At 50.9% G+C, this 27,145-nt stretch overlaps 1 protein-coding gene across 4 annotated transcripts in view; it reads left to right on the top strand.

The window, feature by feature from the left end:
- PHACTR3 (phosphatase and actin regulator 3) overlaps positions 1-27,145 on the top strand; it is a 272,059-nt gene that overhangs the window by 27,266 nt on the left and 217,648 nt on the right. Inside the window, exon 1 of one of the 4 annotated variants that reach the window (XM_003277518.2) lies at positions 936-1,561. The exons of 2 other annotated variants lie outside the window; for them this stretch is intronic. In XM_003277518.2, the coding sequence (XP_003277566.1) occupies positions 1,444-1,561 (118 nt within the window). In that variant the 5' untranslated portion in view covers positions 936-1,443. Of the gene's footprint in view, positions 1-935; positions 1,562-25,146; positions 25,598-27,145 lie in introns of those variants that run through there. One more of the 4 variants, XM_003277520.3, reaches the window with a different exon arrangement.

Raw genomic sequence — 27,145 nt, 5'->3', positions numbered from 1 at the left:
GGGGCAGCCTTAGGGAGGGCTCTGTCCCCAGCAGGAGGACCCTTGGTGAGCAACTCTCCCCACTTCCCCCGACCCCTTCCAGCACCTGCAAAGGGGACTCAGAGTGGGGCTGCCCCATGGGGTTGTTTGAGAAATTGAAATGGAGGTGTCCTCTCCCAGGTGTCTCTATGGCCCTTGAATCCTGATGTCTGTTGAAATGCCTCCTCCTCTGGGCACCTTCCAGGACCATGCCAGGTGACACCACCATTCCGCCCCCGTCTCTGCCCCTTTCCTGGACTTTCTGCCTTCCCTGCCCTGGCTGGGGAAGCAGCAGCTGCCTGCCTGCGTTCACCCCACACCACCGCTGGGGTGGTGAGAATCGCTCCTTAGCACCCTGGAGGACACCTCTGTGAGTGGCAGCCCTGGGGGGTGTTGCCTCCCTTGCCTGGCCCCTCAGGTTCCTAAGGGCGTCTGCGGAAAAGCCTCACTGGAAAGCGCCCGTGGCCTCTTCCCTCTCCCTCCCCGGCAGGGAGGAGGGTTCGGAGTGTCCGGTGCCCTAGCAGGCCCAGGCCAGGTGGTTGCGGGGAGGAAGCCTCAGGTCGCTCCCCTCCGGTGCCGGGGTGGGCGCGTCGGGACCCACTGGCCTCCCAGTCCCAGGAGAGGAAGGATCAGGGAAACCAGCTGTCTGCAGCTGCTGGGGAAATTAGAGGCCCTCAGGGTTCCCTTTCCTCCGGGAGGGGAGGAAGCGGGACTAGGAAGCTTTCTTGTTTCTAGAGCACGGCTTGGGAGGGTGGGCGGCTCCTAACCCAGGGTCCGGCCCCGCCTCCCCAACCCCTGCGCGCGGTCCAGGTATGTGCGACCCCTCCTAGTGGCCACGCGCCTTCTCACGCCCCTCACCCGTGACGTCATGCTCCTCTCGCGCGGCATGATGGGAGAATCCTAATGTTTTCCAACAGATGCTCCAAGAACAGCTTTCAGATTAAAGCAATTGCAAGAGCAAAGATTCTTCCTTTTCCCTTTTTTCCTGGGGGGTGGGGGGTGGGGTGGGGGGAGGGAGCGCCCCCAGACATTCCAGGACATCACCCCCTGCCCCAAGCACGCAATAAACACTGACAAGAAAAAGTTTTTATTTCCTGGTTCAACTTTTTTTTTTTTCCTGGAATATAGACTGAAGAATGGGAATAAACACGAATAAATAACAAAGCGAGGCCGCGCACGCCGGGATGCGCCTGGCTGCAGCCGGCGAGGCTATTGTCTCCCCGCCCTGAAGCCAGCCCCGGCCCCGGCGTCTTTCTCCAGCTCTTTTCCTTTCCCGGCCTTTTTTTTTTTTTTTTTTTTTTTTTTTTTTTAATTTTCTTTTTTAAAAAGACGTCCCCTCCAGCCCCCTCGCCGGTGACCTTGGCCACCTCGGATGCTCTGATTCCACGCGGCTCGCTCTAACTTGCCCCCGCGCCGGCCGGGCCCATGGCCGCGTCGGAGGACGGGAGCGGCTGCCTCGTGTCGCGGGGCCGCTCGCAGAGTGACCCCAGCGTCCTCACCGACTCCTCGGCCACCTCCTCCGCGGACGCCGGGGAGAACCCAGGTAACGGGCTGGGCGGGGGCCGCGGGCGGGGTCGGGGAGGCCCGAGGCAGGTGGTGCTGGGAGCAGGACCCCGCGCGGCTCCGCGCCCCGCCTGCATTCGGGGAGCCGCGGCAGGAACCGGCGCTCGGCCCCGCGGTTCCTATCCCCAGTCTCGCAGGGCTGGGGCGCCTCGGAGCCCTTTGTCCATAAAAGAGCTGATTTCCTGGGTAGAGCCAGGCCCCGCAGCTTCCCCTCCTCTCTGGCTGGTGAGCTCTGCCGTCCCCTCGAAGGGGGCTTCCCTTCCTCGGGTGCTGACCGGCTGGGGGAAGAGAGGCAGACCCGTGGCCGCCTCCGCCCAGCGCCGGTTCTGGGCCCTTCCCTCCCTCCCCACGGCCGGGCCCCAGCTCCGGACGTCCCCGCTTGGGCATCCGCTCCTGGAGGGCAGCGCTCCGCAGCTGAGGCCACCGCGCTGAGGGCTTCCACCGGGCGCCTGACTCCAGCGGGGCCTGGCGCACCTGGGCGCGCTAGCCCCCCGGACAGGTGTGCTGGGCAGAGCCGCCGGCAGGGAGAGGAAGGGCGTGCGCCAGGACAGAGCCCGGTTTCGTGACAGTGTGTGGACTCTGTCCACTCTTCCACCCCCATGGCAGCGTTGATTGTTTAGGTGATAAACCGGTCACAAAGGCGTCTATAGGGCTTGATTGATTACTTTCCAGAGAGGAAGAAAGGCCTAATAAAGCAGGAGGAGGGGTGGGCTGTGTGCGCCTGTCACCATGGAGACGCAGGAAGCAAAGTGATCATTAAAACCTCTCTCCACCAGAAGGCAATTTTCACTTCACAGGGAGAAGTCTGGGCTTCTGAAATGTAGGGTTCAAAAAAAGAATCAAAGCTGGTGTTTTGGTATCAAGCCACAGGATTCAGTTTTGTATCTTAGAGAAGCACAATTGCTTCGTAGATTCTGTTTTGATAACAAGTTGCTTTGCCTGCCTTTGAAGACTTATTCTCTCTAAATGCAACGACCCCAAATGGGGACTCGATCATGTTAAATGGTGGGCATCAAAGTGGAGAGAATCCCTGGGGCCCGGGTGAAGGCTGGCTTTGTGGGGAGGGATTCCTTCACTGGAACACATCAGAGCTTCCCGGTGAACTGCCTAGAGGACCCATTACAGGCAGCTGTGTGGGCACTGGAGCCCCCCCCCCCCCCCCGCCACCATTTGAAAATTTAAACAATAAACCCGGGCAAGTATTGGAAGATTTCTTTGTTAAGACTATTGACACTGTGTCACTTGATCAAACTAAGGTACCAGCCTGAATAAATCTCTGACTTTTCTTTATCTGGGAGGGCAGGTTAATTTCCTTAGAGTTTCAAGCAGAGGCTGCCATGGCAGACCCTTAAGGCTTTAATTAATCCTTTTACTAGGAATAGGGGATTCAGCCTTCAGCACTCCATGATGGATTGCCTTTCTCTGGGTTGGAGAGGCGCATCCACAACTGTTCCAATCATGGAAGTTGAGTGGCTCCTCATGAGAATCCTTCTCAGCTCCCTTTGTCTCCCTGGCAGTAAAAGGGAGCAAACTTGAAATGGAAATTATGGAGGACTTGGCTTTTTGGCTGTCTGTAAGTTTATGCCTCTGTGGGTGGGAGCGGAGGGTTGGGCAGGTGGTGCCAGTCCATGAGAGAAGGAGGAGGAAGGGCTGGGATGTCTGTGATTAAGTTATGCGTGGGAGGGCACAGGCTTGAGCTCTCCTCTGGTGCAACTGGTCTAAATGGGACCCAGGTAACAGGTGTCAGAGGTGAAAAGTCTAAAATATGTGCAATTCTGAGCAGTAGAACCTTACTAAAAAGCACCAAGCAATTAAGTATTTATGGATTGTGTGAAGCAGATTGTGTTTCTGTTCTGGCAGAAAGAGAATCAGAATCATCAAGTTGGAAGGAACTTGGGAACTTGGTGGAGGAAGGGCGGGCTCAGGGAGTATTTTCTGTAAGCACCTTGCTTGGCTGGCCTGGTGTGTGCCTGCATACCTCTTTTGATGGTGGACTCACTTCTTCCTGATGTAGTGCATGCTTGTCTTTGGGCAGATCTGTTTAAGAATTCTTTTTCCAATGGTTCCAAAGGGTCTGGTATCCATCATTCCTGATGGGATCTTCTCCTGCTGCATGTTACTCAGGGCTTTCAGACAGCCTGGAGTTTTAGATATTGAAACAACCTCAGTCGCTTTTTGAAAAGTCTAGGCCCTTCACCTGCTCTTCCTAGATGGCCTCCCTTATTTGTCCACCTGCTGCTCTAATGTGAGACTCCTGAAAATTGAACCTGAAGCTCCAGCTGTGGAATAACCTCACACAGAGTAAAGAAGCAGAGCTGTCTCCTCCCATCTAAATTCTATAATTTAATGAAAGAGTCCAAGGTTGCGTTCACCTTTTCCCCTGCAAAGGCATTTTTAATGCATCAGTATTCCCTTTGCAAAGACTCGAAGCATTCTTCGAAAGGTGAGCTATGTTTTGACAACTCTTTCTCCCATTCTCCAGAGGTTACCCCTGCTGGGAATTGAGGGGCATCCTTTGGACTTTTCCTAATGTTTTATATACTTGTGTTGCTTGGAAAATGGCATACAGGAATGTGCTGCACTCATGGTTCTTCCATGAGTGGTTCTGCCCCACACTGGGTCTTGGAGATCTTGCCTCATTGCAATATCCTTCTCCCTTTCCCTTTTAACACCCACACAGGATGCCAAGAAACATATTTTTCAGTTTAGCCATTGGATATTTGTATTGTTTCCAGTTTTTACCCACTACAGACAACACAGCTGTAATTACCTGTGCACAAACTGCCTTGTACTCACCTGAGAATTTCCTCTAGGGTGTGTGTGTGTGGCTCTTGGGATGTTGAGGCCACAGGGGACCCACATATTTTATTTTAATTATATTGCACCCTTCTAGAAAATGTATGAATTCACACTTTCCGTAATCTATGAGAGTGCCCTTTCTCCAAACCCTTGCCAACACCTGAGATCATCAATCTATTTTTCTCTAGCAGGAAGGGTGACAAATGGTTTCTTGTTGTGTTAATTTGCAGTTCTCTGATTGCTAGTGAGCATGAGTGTCTTTTTGTGGCCTTATTAGTGCATTAAATCTCCCGTGGCCAGGTCTGTGGCCATGGACTGTGTGGCGGGGATGAAATATTTCCCCTAGGCCTGACCTTCCGGCCACTCTCACCACTGCTTCGTTAATGGGCCCGTCTGCATCTACACAATGTGCCTCTCTATAAATCCGCACTCTACACCCGTGAGTATGGTTAGGTGTTCTTCCAAAATAGAAATTTAATCAAAGGTAAGGAAGCATCCCCTGATCTTTCCTCCTTCGAAGGAGCTCATGATCACAAGGGGTTTTGCTTCCCTTTCTTCCATCTGCTCTCAGGTTCTGGGACTAGGCTTCTGCCCCCTCCACATCCTGGGCCTTCCTCAACATGATCCCGTCACTGCTCCTCACCAGCCATCCCTTGTCTCTTGGCTGTCACTGCCTTGCTCTGTCCTGGCTCCATGACTCTCCAGCTCCTTTCTCCAACTCTCTGGCTCTCAGCTCCAGACCTTTGTGTTCTGCCTGGTCCTTCCAGTCCTTCAGACCTGTGCCCCACCCCAGTGAACTCTGATCTCATTTCTGATTTGCTCCTGGCACTCTTCAACACCTAGGGTTCTTGTCAGTTTCATTCTCTGTGAACTGTCCCTTCTAGACTGGGAGCCTCTTTAGGACAGGGAGCTTGACCGTCACCTGAAGTGCTGCACCCCTGAGCTCAGCACAGAGCTCAGATGCAGGAGACTTTCAGTAAGCATTTGTAGGACGAATGGGCACAAGCCCCAGGCGCTGGCGTCTCAACCTATGTGGCGGTGCCTGGCCAAGCAACTGGCCACTCCTGCCAGCTGGATGGGGCCAGAGAATGCTCGGAGGGTCAGCAAAGAGGAGCCAGCAGCTGCGTCCTTCTGCAGGGCCGGGCCGGGTCCAGGTCTGCGTTACTGCCTGGAGAGAGAGATCCTCTCAGAGCATCCTCTCCTATTGTGAGCTACAGACAGATGCACAGACACATTCCCCAGGCCTTGAGCTCAGGGCATCCCATGCTGGCCTCTTCCTCTTTCATACTGCTCTGCCAGCAGACGGATGTGGGCTTGTGCTGATGGCCACTTCCTTCATCACCTGTGCACCCTCATCACCCACACACCGTCAACACCAGGCTCTGTTCTTGACACCTCCCTCTCCCACGGTCACAGGTCCGCCAGACACGGGCCTCCTGGAGCCCACCTCACTTGTTTCAGGTCTCCCACCCCCACCCCCACCCTTACCCCCACCCGGGTGTAGCTCCTACCTTCCCTTTCCTGGACAACCTCAACGCTGAGCCTTGGTTCTCTTCCTCTTACTGGTTTTCCTGCAGGACAGGAAGTTTCCAAAATGCAAATCTGGTCTAGTCTCTCCTTTGCCTCAAACCCTCTAATGCTGCCCCCTGCCTGGGCGTGGGAGAGGGCGGAGGCAAGAGCCTCTTTTGTCTGTACGGTGGCTCTTTCTAGCTTCCTTCCTCGAATGTTCTCTTATTCTGGAGTCCTGGGTTCTGAGGATCTCCCTCTGGCCCCTTGTAGACTGTCTACATGGCTTAATTAGTAGTAGAACTATGCAGTAATTACCTTGTCAGCTTCTTCAGGGTTATTAAAAACATAAAAGCTAGATGCTTAAAAAATACTGAGTTTAAGAACTCAGAGTTTTTTTCTGATTATGAAAGCATTGCCTGTTCATTGTAGAAAATGGATGCTTTAAAATTCCTTTTCCTAGCTGGGCATGGTGGTCACACCTGTAATCCCAGCAGTTTGAGAGGCCTAGGTGGGCAGATTGCTTGAGCCCAGGAGTTTGAGACCAGCCTAGGCAACATAGTGAAACCCTGTCTCTATAAAAAATACAAAAAGTTAGCTGGTTGTGGTGGTGTGCTCATGTAGTCCCAGCTACTTGGGGGGCTGAGCCGGGAGGATCGCTTGAGCTGGGGAAGCAGAGGTTGCACGGAGCCGACATCATGCCTCTGCATTCCAGCCTGGGTGACAGAGGTAGACCCTGTCTCCAAAGAAACAAAATTCCTGTTCTCTGCCCCCCCTCACCCTAACACCACACAGAAGCCAGTGACAATGGACCCCTTTGTCTTTAGGACCTGCCAGGTACCAGGCAAAGCTGTCAGCATTAGAAAAACAGACATGAGGAAGTCAGGCCCAGGGGCACCCTCCAGCCTCACCTGCCTTCCTCATGGTCACAGGAGCCTGTTTTCAGTACCTCACTTGGTACTCCTGGAGATGATCTCATTTGTTTATTAGACAAACTTGTTTATGGTCTGTCCAATACAGTAGCCACTAGCTACAAGTGGCAATTTGAATCTAAATAAAATAAAATAAGATTCTGTTTCCTCAGTTGTAGCCACATCTCAAGTGTGCGGAAGCCCCATGCATCTGTGGCTGCCATACTGGATAGTGCAGATCTAGAACATTCCATCCATGCAGACAGCTTTGTTGGACAGTGCTGCTTGGATTATAAGCTCCCTGAGGGCAGGGCCTTGCCTGTTGTCTTCTTGGCTGTGTCACCAGTGCCAGCACTGTGCTAACACCTGGTAGTTCCCCAATGAATGCTGACGGAATGGATGTGCCAGAGGGATTGGTGTGGTCTTGAGCTCTCCTGCAGGAAGGGACCCTCAGCCCCCTAGTCTCATCATCTCATCCTCTGAAAGGGAGGGTACCCAGCAGAGATAATTTCCTATCCACACAGGACTCATTTATTTCAATTCAGTGAGCTTTCCCAGAGAACCTGCAATGCGGCACGCCTGGCCCTTGCCAGAAGGGCCTCTTTGGACAAGAGAACGATGAGACGCAAAGAGATTCTTTCCCTGGAGCTAAATAAATGTGTCCAAGTCCTGGCTCAGCCATGGACAAGCTGTGTGACTTTGGGCAAGTCACTTTACCTCTCTGAATCTCAGTTTCCTCTAATGTAAAATGGTGGGCATTATTGTCCTTAAGTTCAGAGTGAGTGAGGATAACTGAGCTGTTGTCTCTAACAATAAGTAAATTTTGAGACGCAGCTTTAGGAGGCAGGCACCTCCCCAAACATTCTCCAATCCCTTTGAGGTAATTCCATCTTTTGTTAACAAAGTCATGGCGGCCGTGACCACAGTGGTGTATACAGCAGGGAGCAGGAGGAGGAGCAGCCTGCAGGTCGACCCCAGCCCTTCTCTGTGCCTGGCTGAGCTGGTCAGCCTCTCTGAGTTCTGTGAAATGTGAGTAAGAGCAGGGCTGATCTGGCTAGGGGCCAGGCAGGAGTCATGGGACCGTGTCCCTCACTGACGCAGAACAGCTTCAGGCACCAGGGCCATTCTCAGCGAATGGTGGAGGAAAGGGGAGGAGGAGGAGCATGTGGTTCCTGCTCTGATTCTGGATTTTGAGCCCCTGGCTCTAAAAGGCTCCTCCCCTACACTTTCCCACTCTCACCTTTTGTGGAGGCTGTGCCTCCCCTACCCCTGCCTCCCTCTCCGGCCCCAGGTCCACCCAGCCTCGGATGCTGTTCCTCGGCTCCCTTCCTGGCTCCCCAGCTCGTGACTGGAAATCTCCTAGAGTCCCCCCACCTTCACAAGTTATTCCCTCTGGTCTGGTAATTTTGGGATAGCACACTGGTTGTCTTGAAATGGGATTTGAATGTGTATTTTGCGGGGATTGTTTTACTCTGATGAGTTTGTTTCCTTTGCAAGTGTATCTCCAGGGAAGGTGCTTTTTAGGGGAGGGTGTCCATCTGGAATGACACAGGTGAGCCTTGTTAATGCTAGTCCCGTGGCATGGCCAAAGCATGCTGGAGGGGACGGTGTAGATAGTGGGTGTGTCCTGGGCCCTCCCCAGAGCTTTAGCCAGGGCAGCATATATGGGAGGATATGAAATGTCACAGGAACAGAGGCAAAAAGGAAAACTTTGAAAAATACAAGTATATTAGTTTGAGACCTTTTCTTATTGAATTTGAGAGCTGGGTTCTATTCCATGCACTAGAAAACTCTTTAACACAGGCCACCAAACTGCAGTGTCTGCAGGGCCAGGACTTCCGCCGTGGGAGGGTCAGGGTACGTGCCTGCTGGGGCGGAGCTGCTTCTTGCCACATGGAAATGTGGGCCTAGGTTGGTGAGACCATCTTTTTTTTTTTTTTTTTTTTCCCGAGACAGTGTCTCACTCTGTCGCCTAGGCTGGAGTGCAGTGGCACCATCTCGGCTCACTGCAACCTCTGCCTGCCTGGTTCAAGCAATTCTTGCCTGCTGGGTTCAAGCAATTCTCCTGCCTCAGCCTCCCGAGTGGCTGGGACTACAGGTGTGTGCCACCATGCCCAACTAATTTTTTCTGCATTTAGTAGAGATGGGGATTCACCGTGCTGACCAGGTTGGTCTTGAACTCTTGACCTCGTGATCTGCCCACTTCGACCTCCCAAAGTGCTGGGATTACAGGCGTAAGCCACTGCGCCTGGCTGACCATCCTGTTTTAAGAGTGACACTGGGAATCTAGATTTTTATATGAGATGTTGTGTTAGGTTTTTGTGTTGCTATAAAGAAATACCTGAGACTGGGTAATTTATAAAGAAAAGAGGTCTAATTGGCTCACGGTTCTGCGGGCTGTGCGGGAAGCGTGGTGCCAGCATCTGCTCCCGGTCAGGCCTCAGGAGGCTTCCAATTATGGCAGAAGGCAAAGGGGGAGCCGGCACATCACACAGTGAGAGTGGAAGCAAGAGAGGGACGAGGAAGGGAGGTGCCAGGCTTTTTTAAACAACCAGATCTTTTATGAACTGTCAGAACAAGAACTCCCTCAGCACCAAGCCATTCATGAGGAATCCGCCCCCATGATTCAAACACCTCCCACCCAGCCCCACCTCCAGCATTAGGGATTCCATTTCAACATGAGATTTGGAGGGGACAGATATTCAAACCCTATCAGATGTGATTTTTAAATATTGGCAAGTTTATCTATTAGGGATTGGGTTGACTTTATGTAACAGAAAACCTAAATAACACTGGCTTAAAGAAGATAAAGGTTTTCCTTCCACCAGAAGTCCAGACAGCATGATGGCGTCCCTGTCGTAGGGTGGGATGTTCAGTGAATTTCATACCGAATTCTGGTTGCAACATGGTTGCTTCACCTCCAGCAACAAGTACATTTTCTAGGCAGGACAAAGAGGATAGGGAGAGGCACAGGGGCGTCCACCTGCCGAGTCTGACATTGCCTTCTTGGGAGCCCTGCCCAGTGACACCCACTTATACCTCCTTGGCCTGAGGGCATCAGATGGTTACCCCCAGCCGCCAGGGAGCCTGGGAAGTGTAGCTTTTTCTTTTTGTTTGTTTGTTTATTTGCTTAAGATAGGTGTATTGCTATCTGAACCTGCTACCCCTAACAAGAGCAGGTTCAGAGGAAGGGGAGGGTGTGAATGACTATCAGGTAGTGAATTACAGTCTCTGCCATATCAACTTTATAAAAGCACCATGTGACCAAAACAAAACATGTCTGGGAGCTGCATGTGGCCTGTAGTTGCCCTTTCAAACCTCAGATAGAAAGAATCTCATGGGAAGACTGAAGCAGTTTTTATGTTTTGTGCCATTACTAAGAAATTAAAGGTTGGACTAAGATACGTGATCCAAGCCTAAACATCATGTCCATTCAAATTTTATTTAACAATATCCAGGGAACAAGATAGGCAGGGTCACTGGTCTTCACAGAGCCAATCATCTGGTGAGTGATCAACGGCTGGAGTGAAAATGTGCTTATTGTCAACTCTTGTTATAAAAGGAGCCATCATACTTCCTTTTATTGAATATTCCTCTAAACCCTTGAGGTAGGGCCAGAAAGCTAGCGAGGCTGATTAACCGGCCCATGGTCACCTTTATATAAAGGGGTAGCTTAAAGAGGATCTTGAGTCCAAGTGAGTCTGAGGCCCGGCCCATCCCTATCTGCACCACCCAGCTTCTGCCTCCCTCATCCTGCATCTCACTGGAAAGCGGTCCTCTGTCCTTTACATGGAATACATATGTGTGTTTCACCCCCATTCCTGGCTCCAACCATCTAGCTGACATACCTGTAGTCACAAAAGCACACAGAGGCAGATGTACTCTTTCATTTCCCAGTTCATTTAACCAGAATGGCCACTGGGACAAGGTTTATTTATTGAAAGTCGGGCAAGGCGATGGCAGAGAATCAGCTGTCTGCAGAGTTGTTGAAGGTCCCGTCTTTAATGGGCTGGGGCTCGTGTTCCTGTTTGTTAAAGCAAGTCGGTTAGATGGGTAGCTTGGCAACACACCTTATCTAATGGTCACGACATCTGTAGACTTTGACGTTGATTAGTTGGCAGCCACGAAATGGATCTGCCCTGCACTGAAAACGGGAGCTGTGGCTATACGACTTAAGAAGTGTGTTTATTTTACATACTATGCTCCTGTTTGTAATACAACCCTTTTAAAAAGTCCCCATTGGTCTTGCAATACTCTCCCTAATGAGTTGTATTGTTATGGCATTACTTTTTGGTTCAATTATCTCTTGAAAGTTTGTATCCATATATAGAAAAAATTGTTGCCTTATTGTAATCACTAGCTCTGGAGTTTCAATGAAGTCAGGAAGATACGCCAAAAATGATCTTTCTGCTTCCCTTTGGCAAGAAAGCATTGTCTTAGGCAGCGTTACTCCTGGGGTGACTCTGCGTTTCTTGAGTCACATGAGTCAAGTGGTTACTGACTTTGGCACATTTATTGGCTAGGTTTTTTGTGCAAAGCTTCTGAGATCTGATGACGTCTACGGTGTCACGATTGTCCTGTCACCTGTTTTTCGGGGATCTGCCTGGCCCCTACCCCACATTCTTTATTTTCCTGTTATTCTCTATATATAACCAGAGATACAGGTTTTCCATCGACAGGGGGCCTATAGAAGTGTTCTTTCCAATCAAGCTGATTTACATAAAAAAGAACATGACTTAGAAATAGTAATAATAATGGGCCAGGCGCAGTGGCTCACACTTGTAATCCCAGCACTTTGGGAGGCCGAGGCGGGCAGATCACGAGGTCAGGAGATTGAGACCACGGTGAAACCCCGCCTCTACTAAAAATACAAAAAAATTAGCCGGGCGTGGTGGCGGGCACCTGTAGTCCCAGCTACTCGGAGAGGCTGAGGCAGGAGAATGGCGTGAACCCGGGAGGCGGAGCTTGCAGTGAGCCGAGATTGCGCCACTGCACTCCAGCCTGGGTGACAGAGCGAGACTCCGTCTCAAAAAAAAAAAAAAGAACTAGTAAGAATGTAGTGGTGGTAATACACAGAAATATGCGAAGAAACCATGAAGGTAGCGCTTGGAAGACACAGGCATGCCAAAAACCACAAAGCTGGTGTACAGGTTTCAGTTAAATGGGGAAATGCTGTTGTCAATTTTCATCTTGGTCTTGTGGCCTGGCCATGATTACTTACCTACTTGCTGACTCATTAAGCGCTACAGTATGCATGGAGCATGGTGTGAGGGTGATGCAAAGAGGCATCATGCATCCGGGAAGCTCTTGGTTTGGCTAGGGGCATACCATTTTGACAAGTAAAATGACAGGACACATATGTAATAAGTGCCAGGCCTCTCAAACTTGTCCCTTTCTGTGCTGTATCACATTCATTCTCTGCCAGGTGTTACAGGCTTCTGCAAAAGCAATCTCCAGAACTCAGTGGCCCTACAGCATTGAGCTTTGAGTCTGTGGGTTTCTGAAAGTTGGCAGGGTCGAAAGTCCAGGCTGGCTCTTCTCCATGCGTCTCTTATCCTTCTTGGACCTGTGGTCTAAACCAGCCATGTTAGTCTTGTGTAGTGGTGAAGATACATGGGACCTCTTAGGGCCTAGGCTGGAAACCTTCACTTATGCTGATTCTGTTAGCCTATTGGCCAACTTCAGATCAAAGGGAGGGAAATACACTTGACCCCTTTGGTTGAGGGAGCAGGAAAGTCATATGTAGATACAGGAGAGGTGGAGAATTGGGGCCAGTCTTGTAATCCACACATTAGGCTTATTTCCCTATGTAGTCTGTGTGCTCCTGGAGTCAGAATCACCTTGGAATCTCCTGCCACCTCTGATAGGGTGATGCCTTGACATTGGATGCCAACAGACAAGGTCTGTGGGGTGCTTGCAGATATGTGGTCTCTGGTGTCAGACTGCCTGGGTTCACTGTGCGGCTTTGGTAGATCTACCTAGCATCTCTGATCCACAGTTTTCCCATCTGCAGAATGAGGATTACTTTACTTATATTAATACCCCCTTAGATGTGCAGTCATGATGCTGAGATGAGATGAATTCTGTAAAGCGTTTAGCACAGTTCCTGGGACACAGGAAGATCCTGGTCACCATGAGCTAGCATTCGCCGCCTCCTATCACTGTGGAGAAGCTTTCACCAGAGACCATGTCTTGGTGGATGAGAGCAGGAGGCTCTGATCTGGTGCAGTTTTGAGGCTCCCAGATGCCCTCGTCTCCCTTTGGGCCTCAAGATGCAGGAGGGAGGGTTTTCCTGGCCTGAGCTGCTGGGTGAAATCGGGCATCCCTCTAGAACTTCCCCCCCTCATCCTGTACTGCCCTGGAGCTGGTTCAGGAGTCTGCTGGCATGCACCGGGAAGCTCCTCTCAAGGCATTGCCCCTGATTTCCTAGTAGGTGAACTGGCTTGAGGCAGTCAGAATGCTGAGTTGGGTAAAAGACCCAGGGTCAAAGCTGAGTCTCATTCCGGCTGTGGCCACGCTGAGCTGACCACGAGCCCCTTGGCTCCTTAGGGTTGCCTTTGGGCGCAGGAAGGAACCTGCACGTGGACACTGAGCTAAGGGAGCACGAGCTGTTTGCTTTGGTTAGTTCTTTCCCCTAATCCTTGCAAGTAGCTGGTTCTGCTTTGATGTGAAATAACAAAAGATTTAGGGAAAGTTTATAATTTAGCTCATTTTTTTTTAATGGGGAGGGTGAGTTTTGGAGCACATTTAATACCATGCCATGTGGGGTAAGCTCAGAGCATTGCCTGTGCTCTCACTCACCTGGGCTGGCTTTCCCCGCTTGCTTCCCCGTTGGGAGTCTAATACAGCCTGTCTTTTCCTTAAGATCATTACTTCAAACAGTGTTGACATTTTAATGTGATTATTTTTCTGTAATATTTTTCCAGCCCTTTTCCACTTGGGGAGTATATTTGTATCCTTTTTCTTTAGGGATTTGTGTTGTTCCAGCTCCATCCTGGGCTGTAGAATAGAGCTATGCACATAGCAGGTGCATGGTAAACATTGATTGACTCTTGGGTACATGATAGTGACGCCTAGCACCCCTCCTCATACCTATTCCCATGTTCCCATAAAAAAATTAAAATCGAGGGGGAAAAACCCAAAACAACAACAATAAACAGAGTTCCATGATGGCTTCAGGTTAAATAGTCTCACCCTGTTGGAAATTCCTGGAGCAAGCCAGTGGGCAGGAGCCCGGCTGTGAGTTCTCAGGAATATGCATCACTCAAAGTGAGCCCACACATTTGTTAATAATTGGTCTCTATGTGGTGTTAAAAAATTAACTAATAACAATTTATTCCAGAGGATATTAGCATAGAGCAGCTATTTTCTTATAGGAAAAGAGGGGTTCCAGTCATTTTTTTTTCTGTTTTGTTGAACTGATGTTTGCATCTTGCCTGGTGAAATCTTTAGCAAGGAGGAGGTGGAAGTTGTTCACTTTAGCACCCAGGGGCTCAGCTAACATTTCGCGGGGCTGACATTCTGGTGTCTGTGCTAGGTGCGGAAGGGGAATTAAGCGGCTTCTGTCCACAGTTGAGAGCCTGAGTAGAAAAAAGAGGCATAGCTCGTGGTACGTGTCATTTCTCCCTTCGTCCCTCCTTCCATCCCTCCCTCTGTCCTTCTTCTTTCTCCTTCCCCTCCAGCAAATTTAGTGCCTATGATAATGTCAGGGGTGAGGCTGGGCTTGGGGAATAGCACAGCAAACAAACCTGTTGCCTCATCCTCATGGGTAGATAGTCCGGTGGGTGATGGGCTTAGATCACATCAGCTCACAGGCGAATGCCCCATCCAGCTGTGGGGAGGCTGCCCTGGAGCCCTGCGGTCTTGTAGAGGGGTTGGCATGTCTGCGGATCTGAGGGAAGGGTCCAAGGGAGGTCACTTGAGTTAGAGCCAAAAGTGGCTTGGAATTAACTAGCCCAGCAGGGAAGGGAAAGGTATGCTAGGCCGAGAGATTGGCAGTGCAAAGGCCAGGTGGTGGGGGCAGCTTCGGCTGGAGCCAGAGGCAAGAGAGAAGCAGGAGTATGGCGGGATGGGGCTGCAGGGGAGCTGGGAACCAGACGGTTGGGGCCTCCTGGACTGGAGAGGAGCTTGTCTGCCATGAAGGAAACATGGGATGTCCGAAGAGAGGGGTGTGAGTGTGTGTGTGTGTGAGTGTGTGTGACAGAGACAAAGAGTGTGATCGGGCACATTTCCAAGCCATCACTCTGGCTGGCCACCCCGGTGGAAATGGGACCCAGGAAGGCAACAGAGTGAGACCAGGGAAGAGGGTGTGGCAGCCACAGATGGTGGGGCCTGGGCTGGAGTTTGCAGAGCTCATTCAGAAAAGGGGCTGGGACTACATTGCCCCGAGGAAGATCTGTGCAGGAGAGGAGGCTCAATCTCAGCTTGGAAGGGAAGGGCAGGAGAGGGAAGGGAAGGGTATGTGCCATGAGGCACCTACGTGGTGTCTGGGCACCCCATGGTGCAACCAAAGGCTCCAACCAGTACCCTCATGCAGGAGCCCTGAAGGCTGTGCGAGAGGTGCTGTCTCACCCTGAGCAGGGCTGAGAGCCTGGACCTGTTTATAGAGAGTCTGGGGTAGTGCAGGATACTTGGAGAAATTGCCTGGGGTGCCCTAGGATGGACTGTGTTTTCTTCTTTATACATGAGAAGCTGGAAAATGGGAGTTGGACGTGGATTCCTTGGGCAAAGGTTCTTTTCCTGGCACGATGGAGCAGGGATGCTGGCAGGGGTGGATGCTCACTACCTCCTGTATGCTTCTCCTACTGTGAGCAAATGTGGAAGGGAGAATTCCTTTATGAAGACCCTCCATGACCCATATCCTGTATAGCCCCCTCCCCTGAGTGTGGCAGGGACCAGCGACTGTGACAGGTTTTGCCCCCATGCCTAGGCTGTGTTATATGCACAGGAGACTTTAAGAAAGTATAAGCCTTGGTGGCCCTGCCCTAATCAGGGAAGCCTTAAAGGGGACAAAGTTCTTCCTGGAGATTGAGACTGGAAGCACAGGATGGAAGCAGGGGATGCTGGTTTGAAGATGGAGGGGACTATCTGGCAGGGAATGAGAGTGACCTCTAGGAGCTGAGAGTGGCCCCTGCTGATGGTCAACAGAGAGATAGGGATCTTAGTCCCATAGCTGCAGGGATCTGACTCTTGCCAACAGCCTGAGTGAGCACGGAAGTAGAGTCTCCCCTTGAGGGAAGATGAGAGGGCACCCCACTGACCCACCGATTTCAGCCTTTCGGACCCCGAGCAGATGAGAAGGCACCTTGGCTGACACACTGATTTCAGCCTTTGAGACCCCAAGCAGAGGACCCAGTCCTGCCATGTCCTGACTTCTGACTTACGGAACTATGAGCTATTAAGTGGGTGTTATTTGAAGCCAGTAAGCTTATGGTTTTGTGTTATGCAGCAATAGAAAACTAATATGGGGAGGAAAGTTTATTGCTTCCATATTACAGGGGAAAGCCTCAGGTTCAGAGAGGTGAAGGGATCGTCCTGGTCACCTGGCTACCCTGACAGAGCTGAGACGCAAAGCTGTGTGGCCAGACTCTGGTGCTCCTGCTCTGTGCTACCTCGGTTTCCTGATCTGTGACATGGGCTGGTCATGGCATTGTCCTGAGGCCGCAGGAGGAGTGGTTCTGGAGGCTGTGCCGGCTGTGAAAGTATCAGGACCCTTGTGACCATTGTCACCCTCCCTGTTGGCACACAGGACCTGGAGGGGTGCCCCTCCGAGGCCCTCCCTGGCTCCTCACACTCACCCTAACCCCGGTGTGTTTCCATGGTTACTTGGTGGCTTTACTAGTGTGACTCTCAGGCTGGCCCCATATCCACTCCTTTTTATGTGTATTTCTAATTTCCTTTAGAACATTTTTAAACTTTTCACTTTGAAACATTTTAGACATCTAAAAATGTCACAAAATGGTAAAAAATAACTCCTGCGTACCTTTCACCTATATTCCCCAAATAACATCCCACTTAAGTGCAGTAAGTCATCAAAAAGAAGAAATTAGCTTTGGTACAATACAATGAACTCATCTACCGACCTTATCTGAATTGAGTCCATTTTTCTGCTAACATGCTTTTCTATCCTGGGATCCACCCAGGATCCCACGTGGCATCCGGCCAGCATGTCTCCTTGGCGTTGGCCAATGTGGGACAGTTCCTTAGTGTCTTCATAGCCTGATGCCTTTGAAGAGTACTTTCAGTTATTTTGTACACTGTCCCTAAATGAGGGGTTGTCTGATGTTTCCTTCTTATTAAATCGAGTGTGTGCGTTTTTGGCACAAATGCCCCATAAGTGATGTCGTGGAGACCCCTAGGTCAGCTGTACCAATCCTGGTGATGTTGACTGCGCTTGCTCAGCCAGGTGTCTCTGCTCTAAAGTTAATACTTTCTTCCTCTTTGTAATTCGTCAGCGTTTTGTGGGAAACCTTGAGACTGTCAGACATCGTTTCTCATCACACCTTTTCCCACCCTGGGAATCTTCGCCTGCCAGTTGTCACCATGGTGTGTGTTCAGGGGTGGCTCTCTTTCCGTCATCTCTCTTAAATGTATTAGTGAGTTCCATTACTCACTAATAAAGGAAAGCTTCCTGCATGCTCCCGTGTATTTATTCACCTGTTTACTTACACTAGTGTGGACGCCTGCATGTATGTTTATCCTGTGGAGTAGAGTCCACTTGTCATCTTCTTGTTGCTGGAACTGTCCCAGATGTGGCCACTGGGAGCTCCTTTGAGTCGGTGTCTGTGCCAGTGGAGTGCTCCCATCATTGTCTGAGCTCTTTCTTGCTTTCTGGCAGCATAAGACGCTCCAGGCTCCCAGGGCCTTGCCTCTGCTGAGGTGCTTGCTGTGCAGAATTTGGGAGGGTGCTCTCAGGGGCTGTGGGCTCCCATGCCTGCTTCTGCCTCATCCTCGCAGACCCCTGAGCAGGTAGGTTATTTGTAGGTGAGCACTCCAGTGCATATAGACTGATGTAGCCAGGTTCCCCAGGGAGCAGGTGGCAGAGTTGGGGCTTGCCCAGACTCCTGCTCTTGCCCTGTGGAAGGACCTATGAGTCAGACCCCACACAGGGATTAGGTGGGGCCATGCTGGGCAGCCCATGTCAGCCTGGCACATCTTGGGGACTGTCCACAGTGTCAGGGCTGGGAGCATGGTCTTGGCACATGTAACATGCCCCGTTTCTTTCTTCTGGGGTTCAGGCATATTTCTGGTCCATGATAAGATCTTTGCCTCCTTCCTGTCTTTCTTGCCCTCACGGGTGGCCCAGAACCCTTTGTAGATTTCCCATGGTGGCCTTTCCCAGGTAGGCACTGGCTGGCAGTAGCAGTCTAGCCTTCCTGCCTGCCTCAGTGGCCTTCCCTGTAGGAGCTGTACACAGGTGACAGGGAACACAGGCCACCAGCCCCTGGGGAGGTGTGTGGGGCACGGTGAGCCATGTCTACCACATACTGTGTGCCAAGCTGGAAAAGAGTTTGGGGGTACAGAGGACAAAGGAAGAGAGGTCACCTCTACAGAATCACATGGCACTTAGTTTGTCTTTCCTCTTCCCTACCCACTCCCCTCCTTTCTTCCCAGAGAGAAGAGGCAGCTCCTGGGAGAAGGCACAGCCTCTGAGACTCACAAGCAGATCTTTTAAGGTCAACTTTGCCATCTGTCTTTTAGGCAATAACCTTCACTATAGCTTTTGCTGCTTATTTTTGTCAAAAGTCATTGGGAGAATGAGTCATTGCGTGTGTATGCATGTGTGTTTGTGCATGTGTATATGTGTGTGTGTATGTGCATGTACAAGTGTGTGTGTGTTTGTGTGTACAGGTGTGCACATGTGGGTACTTCCCCTGATTTTTTTGTGACATAACTTCCCCTCATTTTTTTGAAAGGCTGAAAGGGACTCAGCGTCAGGGCCATGGTGCATCCCTCCTGCAGGGAGCTGGAGCTGGGTGCCTGGAAGCTGGCCTTTGGGTCGGGCTTCAGCCTCACCCCTACTGACTGTGCCTGGCCAACCTCTGTCAGTCCCTTCGTCAGACCATGCTTTGGGGTCCTCCTCTATAAACTGGGGGCAATGCTAGTTCCTACTCCTGGGATGGGTATGAGTTCCAGATGAGGCACGTGACCTTTGCAGGATTTTGACATTACAGTAACATAACTGTAATTTACCTACTGGTAAATGTTCCGTTCATGTCAGTTAGTAGAATAGAAAGTGCTGGCCCTGCTGACACAGCAGCCATCTCCTGGTTTGCAATGGACACTGTCTCAGGAGGGGGCTGCCGTGTGCCTGCTGCAAGGGGTGCTCCCTGTTTGCAAGGGAGGCCCAGAGATTGCCCCGGCACCTCGCTGCACACAGAGAGGCCGTGTGTGTCTCTTGAGGGAGACCAGGGGTTAGAGATGTTTCGGGACCTGAACCAGGCACCAGCTCCCGTCTGTCCATCTGTCCTGGGCTACTGGGGGAGCTGGCTCTGGCCAGGACTGATGATTGCTGGCACCCACCAGGAGATGTACATCCTGCTTGAAAGCTGTAACTGCTATCCAGAGTGTCTGGGCTTATCCTGTTGGAGCAAAACCCCTGGGCTAATATGTAATCCCATTGTGAAATGTATTTCGAGGAGGGCTTCTACAAGGATTCTAATTTTAGGGCAGCTTTGACCAAAAATAAATAAATAAATAAAACCCAAATCTTCAGCAAACACTCAGAACCATCGTTCCTGTATGATGTATAGCTTTCAAAACACTCCCCCACCCCTTGGAAATATAGGCAGGGAAGGGAAAATAAATGTTTTTTGTGGGAGGCAGGAGCATTATTGAAAAAAACTCAACAGGCTTTTTAAAACTGGAAAAGTAGAACACGTGCATGTTGAAAAATTCCAGGGCGGCTGGAGACAGGATGGGGTGGGGCAGGTATGTCGGCACTGCATGGATCAGGCTTGGTCCAGCCCGTGTTATGACCTGCCAGCTGTCTGCTTTTCCTCTTTGGCCTCAGTTTCCTCATCTATAAAATGGGAATTACAGTATTGTCCGCACCATGCAGCTGTTGTGGGGGTTAAATGATATGATCTGTCACATTCCTATTACATGTATGTATTCAACAAACATCAACTGTCTTTTTCATTAGTGAAAACCAGGTCTCTCTGGCTGTGCACCCGTCTCTCGTCCCGAGACAGCTGCTGATGGCTTTCTTGTGTACGCTGTCAGGAAATTTCTGTGCATTCTTTTCTTCTTCATTTGTTTGTAATATGAAGGGAAACATATGCTAGCCCCTGTTCTGTGCCTGGCTTTTTCCTCGTAAAACTGCATCTGTGGGATATAGAGACGAAGTTCGAAGGATACGTGGGAATGGACCAGATGAAAGTGGGGTGGGGATGGTGACCACTGTCCCTGGCAGAGGAACAGCGGATGTGGTGGCCCTGCGGTGGGAGGGGCACTGTGTGAGCATGGGCTGAACGGCTGGTGCGTGGGGATGGGGAGGTGGCTTGGGCCTGCCACGCGGAACAGGGAAGACCAGGTTGAGGGTTTTTGTCTGTATCCTATGGAGTGATGGAGAGCTGCCGACACTTATGGAGCAGAGGGTGACCCACTGATCTGGGACTTGGAAAGGTCACCCCATTTCTGCTTTGGCGCCCATGGGTGTTGTGTAGAGGGGGTGTCCTGTTTTGGTTTCCCAAGAGGGGAAGTGGACCCGCTGGCAGGAGAAGTGGGGGAGAGTGGATGGGAGCTGCTGGTGTGTCGCCTCTCGATTTGGAGGGTGGGGACGTAAGAGTGGGAAATGGCTGGGGCAGTGTCTCTAGAGGGTGGCTTTCTTCGATGTGAGCCTGGAAGTTGGTGAAAATTGCCTCTCTTTTGGTGCTGTCATGGGTGTTTGGATATTTTGATCCCCAGGTCATCTTTCAAGCCAAGTACAGCATGCACCAACCCCTATGTGGCTGCATCCCACAGCCCCTGATCCACTGGTGGACTGCTCCACACCTGCTCCCTGTTGGGATCTCTGTCCTCCTGGGTGAACTTCTAGAGCAGGAGTCTCAAGCTTTAGGGTATATGAGACTCGCCTGGGGTCTTGTCTATGCAGCATGCTGGGTCCCTTCCCAGAGTTCCTGACTTGACGCATCTGCCATGAAGCCAGCATGAACATGCATTTCTAGCAAGATCTCAGGTGCTGCTGATGCTGCTGATCTGAGAACACCCTGCTCTGGAGACTAGAAACGTCTCTGGCCTGGTCTCCCTCCCACGCTGCTCCTGTGTAGCCTGCAGGAGACACCTCCTGGCAGCCTGGCGTGCAGGCTGGCCCAGCGCAGTCGCCTCAGTCCCTACCAGGTGGTCTGTGGCATCTTGAGTGCCATTCTCTGGGCCTATCCAAGGAACGTATTCCAGGGTCTGGAGCTGACCTGCTAGAGCCCCCTAACTCAGTCTGATGGAAAGAAGACTTAAAAAAAAAAAACTTGTAATGTTAATTTAAATTTTACAGAAAAATTGTGAAGCTAGTACAAAGATTTTACATAAACCCCGCACCCTGGTTCCCTTTCATTCTTTTTTTTTTTTTTTTTTTTTGAGACGGAGTCTCACTCTGTCGCCCAGGCTGGAGTGCAGTGGCCCAATCTCGGCTCACTGCAAGCTCCGCCTCCCGGGTTCACGCCATTCTCCTCCCTCAGCCTCTCCGAGTAGCTGGGACTACAGGCGCCCGCCACCACGCCCGGCTAATTTTTTGTATTTTTAGTAGAGACGGGGTTTCACCGTGGTCTTGATCTCCTGACCTCGTGATTCGCCCGCCTCGGCCTCCCAAAGTGCTGGGATTACACCCTTTCATTCTTATAGTAGATTTGTATCGGTAATGAACCACTCTTGAAACATTATTATTAATTCAAGTTCATACTTTATTCCAACGTCCTTAGTATTTTTCTATTGCCCTTTTTCCATCCCAGGATGCCATCCAGATCCCACATGACATCTGGACATCATGTACCTTCAGGCTGTCTTGCTGTGACGCCTTTTCTGACTTTACTTGTTCTTAGTGACCTTAGCAGTTTTGAGGAGCACCTGTAGGGTGTTCTGTAGAATGTCCTTCAATCCAGAACTTCTTTTTAAATTCCTCATCTGCTTGTGGGGCATCTTGAGTCATAGAAATAGATTCTCATTTGTTTTCTTTGTAAATTCTGCCTAGATCCAGGGTCTCTGCAGAGATCTCTCTGGAATCTGATAGGTAGAGGCCTCAGTTGACCCTGAGGCAGGCCCCATTCCTGTTAGAGAAGGTGCGTGGAGCTGGTGTGGTTGGGAGGAGTGGTTGAGAATGGTCTCTGTGGGCACAGGGTTTGCCCGGCAGGCAGCTGCCCAGTATGGCTGCCTGTGTGGCTGATGTCATGTTCTCATCCCATCTGATGCACTCTCTGCGAGTCACTTTCAGAAACTGGAAGATCCCACTTAATTCTGCTCTGGAATATATTTAGAAATCTATTCATGGCCCTCTCCCAAAGCTGATGTGAAAATTAAGAGATATCATTTGTAGGATGTCATGGCTGTGCAGGGGGAACATGCTGATGTCTCCCTGGCCGCCTTTGGCTTCTTCTCTTGCTTAGGAATTTGCCCAACTCCCATTGCCCATCTGAGCCCACCTTTCCCCCCTCTGAGCCCAATTTTCCTCCTCTCACCCCAGTGTCAGAGTGGGCACATCCTCACCGCGGATGCATGCAGGCTCTTCCTCTGCATGCACCGTCTCTGTCTCGCGTGACAGCCCGGGGCTGTTTCTCACCCTTGTTACGCTGGGGTTCTTGGCTGAGAGCTCCTGGGCAGGGGCTGACGTTGAGATGAGGCTTCTCTGTTCGTTTCTGGCTGGTTCTGGATCTGGGTGGCATTTGGAGGGTGCACTGCTAATATCTGTGACCGCGTACCTCAGGGTTTGCGGTGAGGGATGTGGAGATTTCTGTGCTGCAAGAGATCTTAGTGCTTCTATTGTGCTGGGGAGAGGCCAGCCCATCTTGGGGTACCAGGGCTGGACCAAACTTTAGAGGGCACCTGACCCAGGAGTTCAGAGCCAGAAATATTATTTGCAATCCTCTGCAGGGAATTTAAAAATGAAACCAGTCTGAACTCTCCCTCCAGAATTCATGGTCGTCAGCCATTCAACAAATATTTACTGGACACCTGTAAGCCTGTCACCATTTTTGGAGTATGCATATAGCTATGTATGGCAGGTTGCAGTGACGACTGATGTTTCTGCCTTCACGGAATGAGTAGTCTTGTGGGATGAGGGGAAACAGACAGCATGGAAATAGATGTATGATAAGACTCTAGGTGGTTATAGATGCCTTGAATGATGATAAAGTGAGGCTGGAGGAATGAGACTGGCAGGGAGGAGAGCCCAGCTGTCTGTAATAGATGGTCAGAGAGGACCTCAGAGCAGGGCATCTGTGCAGAGACCAGGCAAAGTGAGGGAGCTGGTCATGTGACTACCCTCGAGAAGAGCACTAGGGCAGCAGGAACAGCAGGTGCAATGGCCCTGCAGCAGGCATGTGCTTGGGAGTGGGAGGAACAAGGAGACCAGTGAGGCTGAGTGAGTGATGGAGAGGGGCAAGTTTTGGATGCCCACAATGCCAAGAGGTGGCCAGGGGAGGATCCCGGGGAGGTGCCGAGGCCTGGGGGAAGACTTGGGCTTTATTTTCAGAGCTGCCCGTTGAAGGAGATTTGAATGGCTGCAGTGTGAGATGAGATTGTGCTGGGCAAGGGAGGATTCAAAGGTCATTTACTCAGAGATGCTGGTGGTTTGGAGCAGGTTGTTCACAGCAGATGTTTTTTGTGCCTGCATCACAGCTCCTTGGACCAGCTCTGCCTTGGTCTTCAGCTGTGGCTTCAATCAACCAGCATGTTGGGTGATGAGCGCTGTATTGGAGCAGGTGGTTACACTTTCAGGAATGCGGCAAGCTGGCCGCGGTGGGAAGTATTTACACCATGGCAATTGGCAAATGTACATATCAGCTCCCTTATACCACCCAAACACTTTCCAGTACAGCACAGCCATGAGCCCGGTGCTGTGGATATTCTCCCAAGCATCAAAGTGCAGCCAGAACATGAGGGGAGCTAATGCCTGAAGGACAATCCTCAGCTGATGAAATGGGAGTAAACATCCCAGGCATGCATCCTTTAGGTGGGTGCTTCTTGGAGCTTTCAGAGAATGCAACCTTGCTGCCTTCAGCTGTGACCTTGGAAATGCACCTGTGTGTGGGTTTGCCCTTCCTCCCTCCCTCACTCTCCTTGCTCCCTTGCTTCTGCTTCCTGAGGTGTCTCCCAAATAAGCTACCTGCACCTAAGCCCGCCTGCAGCTCTGCTTTTAGGAGAATCCAATTAAGATGGTGGTAGAGCTAGGTGTGGTGTGAGAGGGATCAGATGGCTGGGATGAGACAGAGGAGTCCTGGATGACTCGAAGGGTTCCAGCCTGAGCAGCTGGAAGGATGGAGAGGTTCTGGTGGCAATGGGGAGGAGCCATTGAGATGAGCAGGATGGGGGTTGGGCAAATCAATGCTCTGTTCAGCTTTGGACAGGTTCTGTTTGAGAGACCGATCAGATCCCCAGGTGGAAATTGTACCTGGAGCTGGGGAGAGGTGTGTGGTTGGATAGAGATATTTGGGACTGGACAACACTGATTAGGTCAGGCGCCCACCTGCATCTGTGACTCGGTTGTGCCCTCCTGCTTCGGAAGCATCTGTGTATCCATGTATGTGTCTATCTTCCATCTATTTATCATTTATCTGTCTTTCTTATTTATCTCTCAATATATCTATCATCTATAAATATATCTATATTCCAGCATCTAGCCATCAATCTACCATTTATCTATCTTTATTTACGTATCAATATATCTGTAATCTATTTTTCAATGTATCTATCATCTCTCATCTATCTGCTAATCGATCATCTACCATTATCTATCAATCTGTGTATCTATCACCTCTCTCTCTGTCCATCCATCCATCCATCTATCCAGGCAGTGCTTGCTTCCTTCTGCCCCCTCCTTAGCCCATCCCCGCCCAGGAAAATTCTTGTCCCTGCTCAAATGCCTTCAGTGACAGGAAACTCACCAACCTCTTAAGGCTTCAGCATAGAAGTTTCCAACTCTTGTGGCCACTCTAGAATACTGTCCTCCAGGGACTGTGTTGCTCTCTCATGTCCTCCTCCCAAGATTTATTTACACTCCTCACTTGCCAGGAGAGAGTACTTGGGAGCTCCGAGCCATGCGTGTTCCCTGGCAGGGTCGCCTGTGTGCTGGGGAAGAATGGGCCCAGTCATGGGGTGGAGACGCCCCCCAGCTGCAGCCCTGGCTCCCGAGCAGAGGCGGCTTTGTGCTTCTCGGGGACAAGGGTTGCCATTGAGGCAGGCCAGGGATGCTGTGCAAGCTAGCGATGGCTGCAGGCTGAAATCAGGCATTTCACAGAGAGCAAGTGCTGCGCTGTCCCCGCAGCCTGCACGTGAATGGAGGCTTTGGCCCTCGGAGTGCAGCCGTGCATGGGGCCACGTGCAGGCATTTCTGGCTCCTGGCTCCCGGGGAGAGAGGCAAGCCCTGTTCTCTCTCTGAGTTCACAAAAACACAAAGAAACACAAAGTGCAGGAGAGGATCAGTTCATTCTCCCGACTCCTGGTTGGTATCAAGACCTCCCCTGTTTCCTGTGCTCTGGAGGATTCCCCATAGTACCTGTTAGGTGGGCCAGAGAAGGATGGATTTGTGGGACCCTGGAAGGCTGGGAAAAGGACAGAGAAGCCACAGCCCTGTGCCGGGAAGAGCCACGGAGGTTAGATCTTGTTTTTTGTTTGTTTGTTTTTAATACAATTGTTTACACTTTCTAAACTTTTTTGAAATAATTTTAGACTCACATGGGAGTTGCAGAGCTTCCCTCAATGACAGCATCCACCTTTCCATGGTTCACTGATTGGCACCAGGAGGTGCATGTTGGTACAGTGATGTTAACTAAACCAACTAAACCAGAGGCCTTAGTGAACTCCACCAGGTTTTGCAAGCACTTTTGCTGTTTTTTCAGTGAATAATTGTATGAATTTTTATCACATCTATAGCTTCACGACAACCAGGTGAGACTTGACTTTTAAATAATGAGGCGCCAGGCCCCTTGGCTCCTGAGGTGGCATGGGCGACGTGTGTGGATGCTGGCTGGATGCCCACCTGGTTCCTTTTCTCTACATTGTGCCCCCACCATGCTCTGGTGGCAGGGGCAGCCTCCTCCTGGCCCCCAGGCCTCTGCTTCTCTGGTGCCTGTGGAGGCTCAAGCCTTTGCCCCACCTCCCTTCTTCCCAGGAAGGCCCTGGCTGCCCGAGAAGGCCCAGCCTTCCCCTTCTCCCTCCCCTGTTCTGGCTGAGCTCATCTCCTGTGGCTGCCCTAGCATGTGCTGCAGACTGGAGGATTCCACAGCAGAAACCTGCTCTCTTGCAGTGCTGGAGGCTGGAGGTCTGAGATCAAGGTGCCGGCAGGGCAGGTTCCTTCTGAGGGCTGTGAGGGCAGGACCAGTCCCAGGACTCTCTCTGTGGCTGTGAGTGGCCGCCTTCTCCCTGGTTCTCTTCACGTGATCATCCTGCCCTTCCAGGGTATGAGCTCCATGCCTGTCCCCTGAAGATCTGGAGGCTTCCATCTTCTGTTCCTTGTCAGACAATGGAGCAGAATAAACACGGTTGCCTCTCTGGAATTGGAGCTTAGTGCTCATGAAATAAAATTCTCTTAATCTCACAATTGTCCTCAATACAGTTGCAGTAGGTGGCACCGAATGAGTGTCCTGCTTGTCAAGACAGCCACTGTGGCCTTCCGTCTTCCCACTGTGACGGATGGCAAGTCACTAGAAGGAATCACCCAACTCCCCGTGATGGCATTAAATGACACCGTGGGTGTGGCTGTAGACTGGGGGTTCCATGCAGCCAAGGGGGTTCCATGCAGCCAAAGGAAAGAAGAAACCCTCCTGCAGAATGCATGAATACAGTGCCAGGTCCTAAAGCCCAGCCCACGGGTGAGTGTGTCCTGGTGGTTGCCACTTTCCAGTCAACTCATTAGTGTCAATCATGAGACTGATTTCCTGGCAGTGTGAGATGATTTTAGGCAGTAAATGAACTATTAATTTTATAAAGAACGTTCATATCAGGTATATGTCTGTTTAATTTTTCTTTTTTCTTTTTTGAGATGGAGTCTCACTCTGTTGCCCAGGCTGGAGTGCAGTGGTGTGGTCTTGGCTCACTGCAACCTCTGCCTCCCAGATTCAAGCAATTCTCCTGCCTCAGCCTCCCGAGTAGCTGGGATTACAGGTGTCCACCACCATACCTGGCTCATTTTTATATTTTTA

Source organism: Nomascus leucogenys, chromosome 13 (genome assembly GCF_006542625.1).
Source record: "Nomascus leucogenys isolate Asia chromosome 13, Asia_NLE_v1, whole genome shotgun sequence".
In the NCBI taxonomy this organism is placed as follows: domain Eukaryota; kingdom Metazoa; phylum Chordata; class Mammalia; order Primates; family Hylobatidae; genus Nomascus; species Nomascus leucogenys.
Note: the sequence above shows the minus strand (reverse complement) of the source record. Positions and strands in the feature narration are given on the sequence as shown.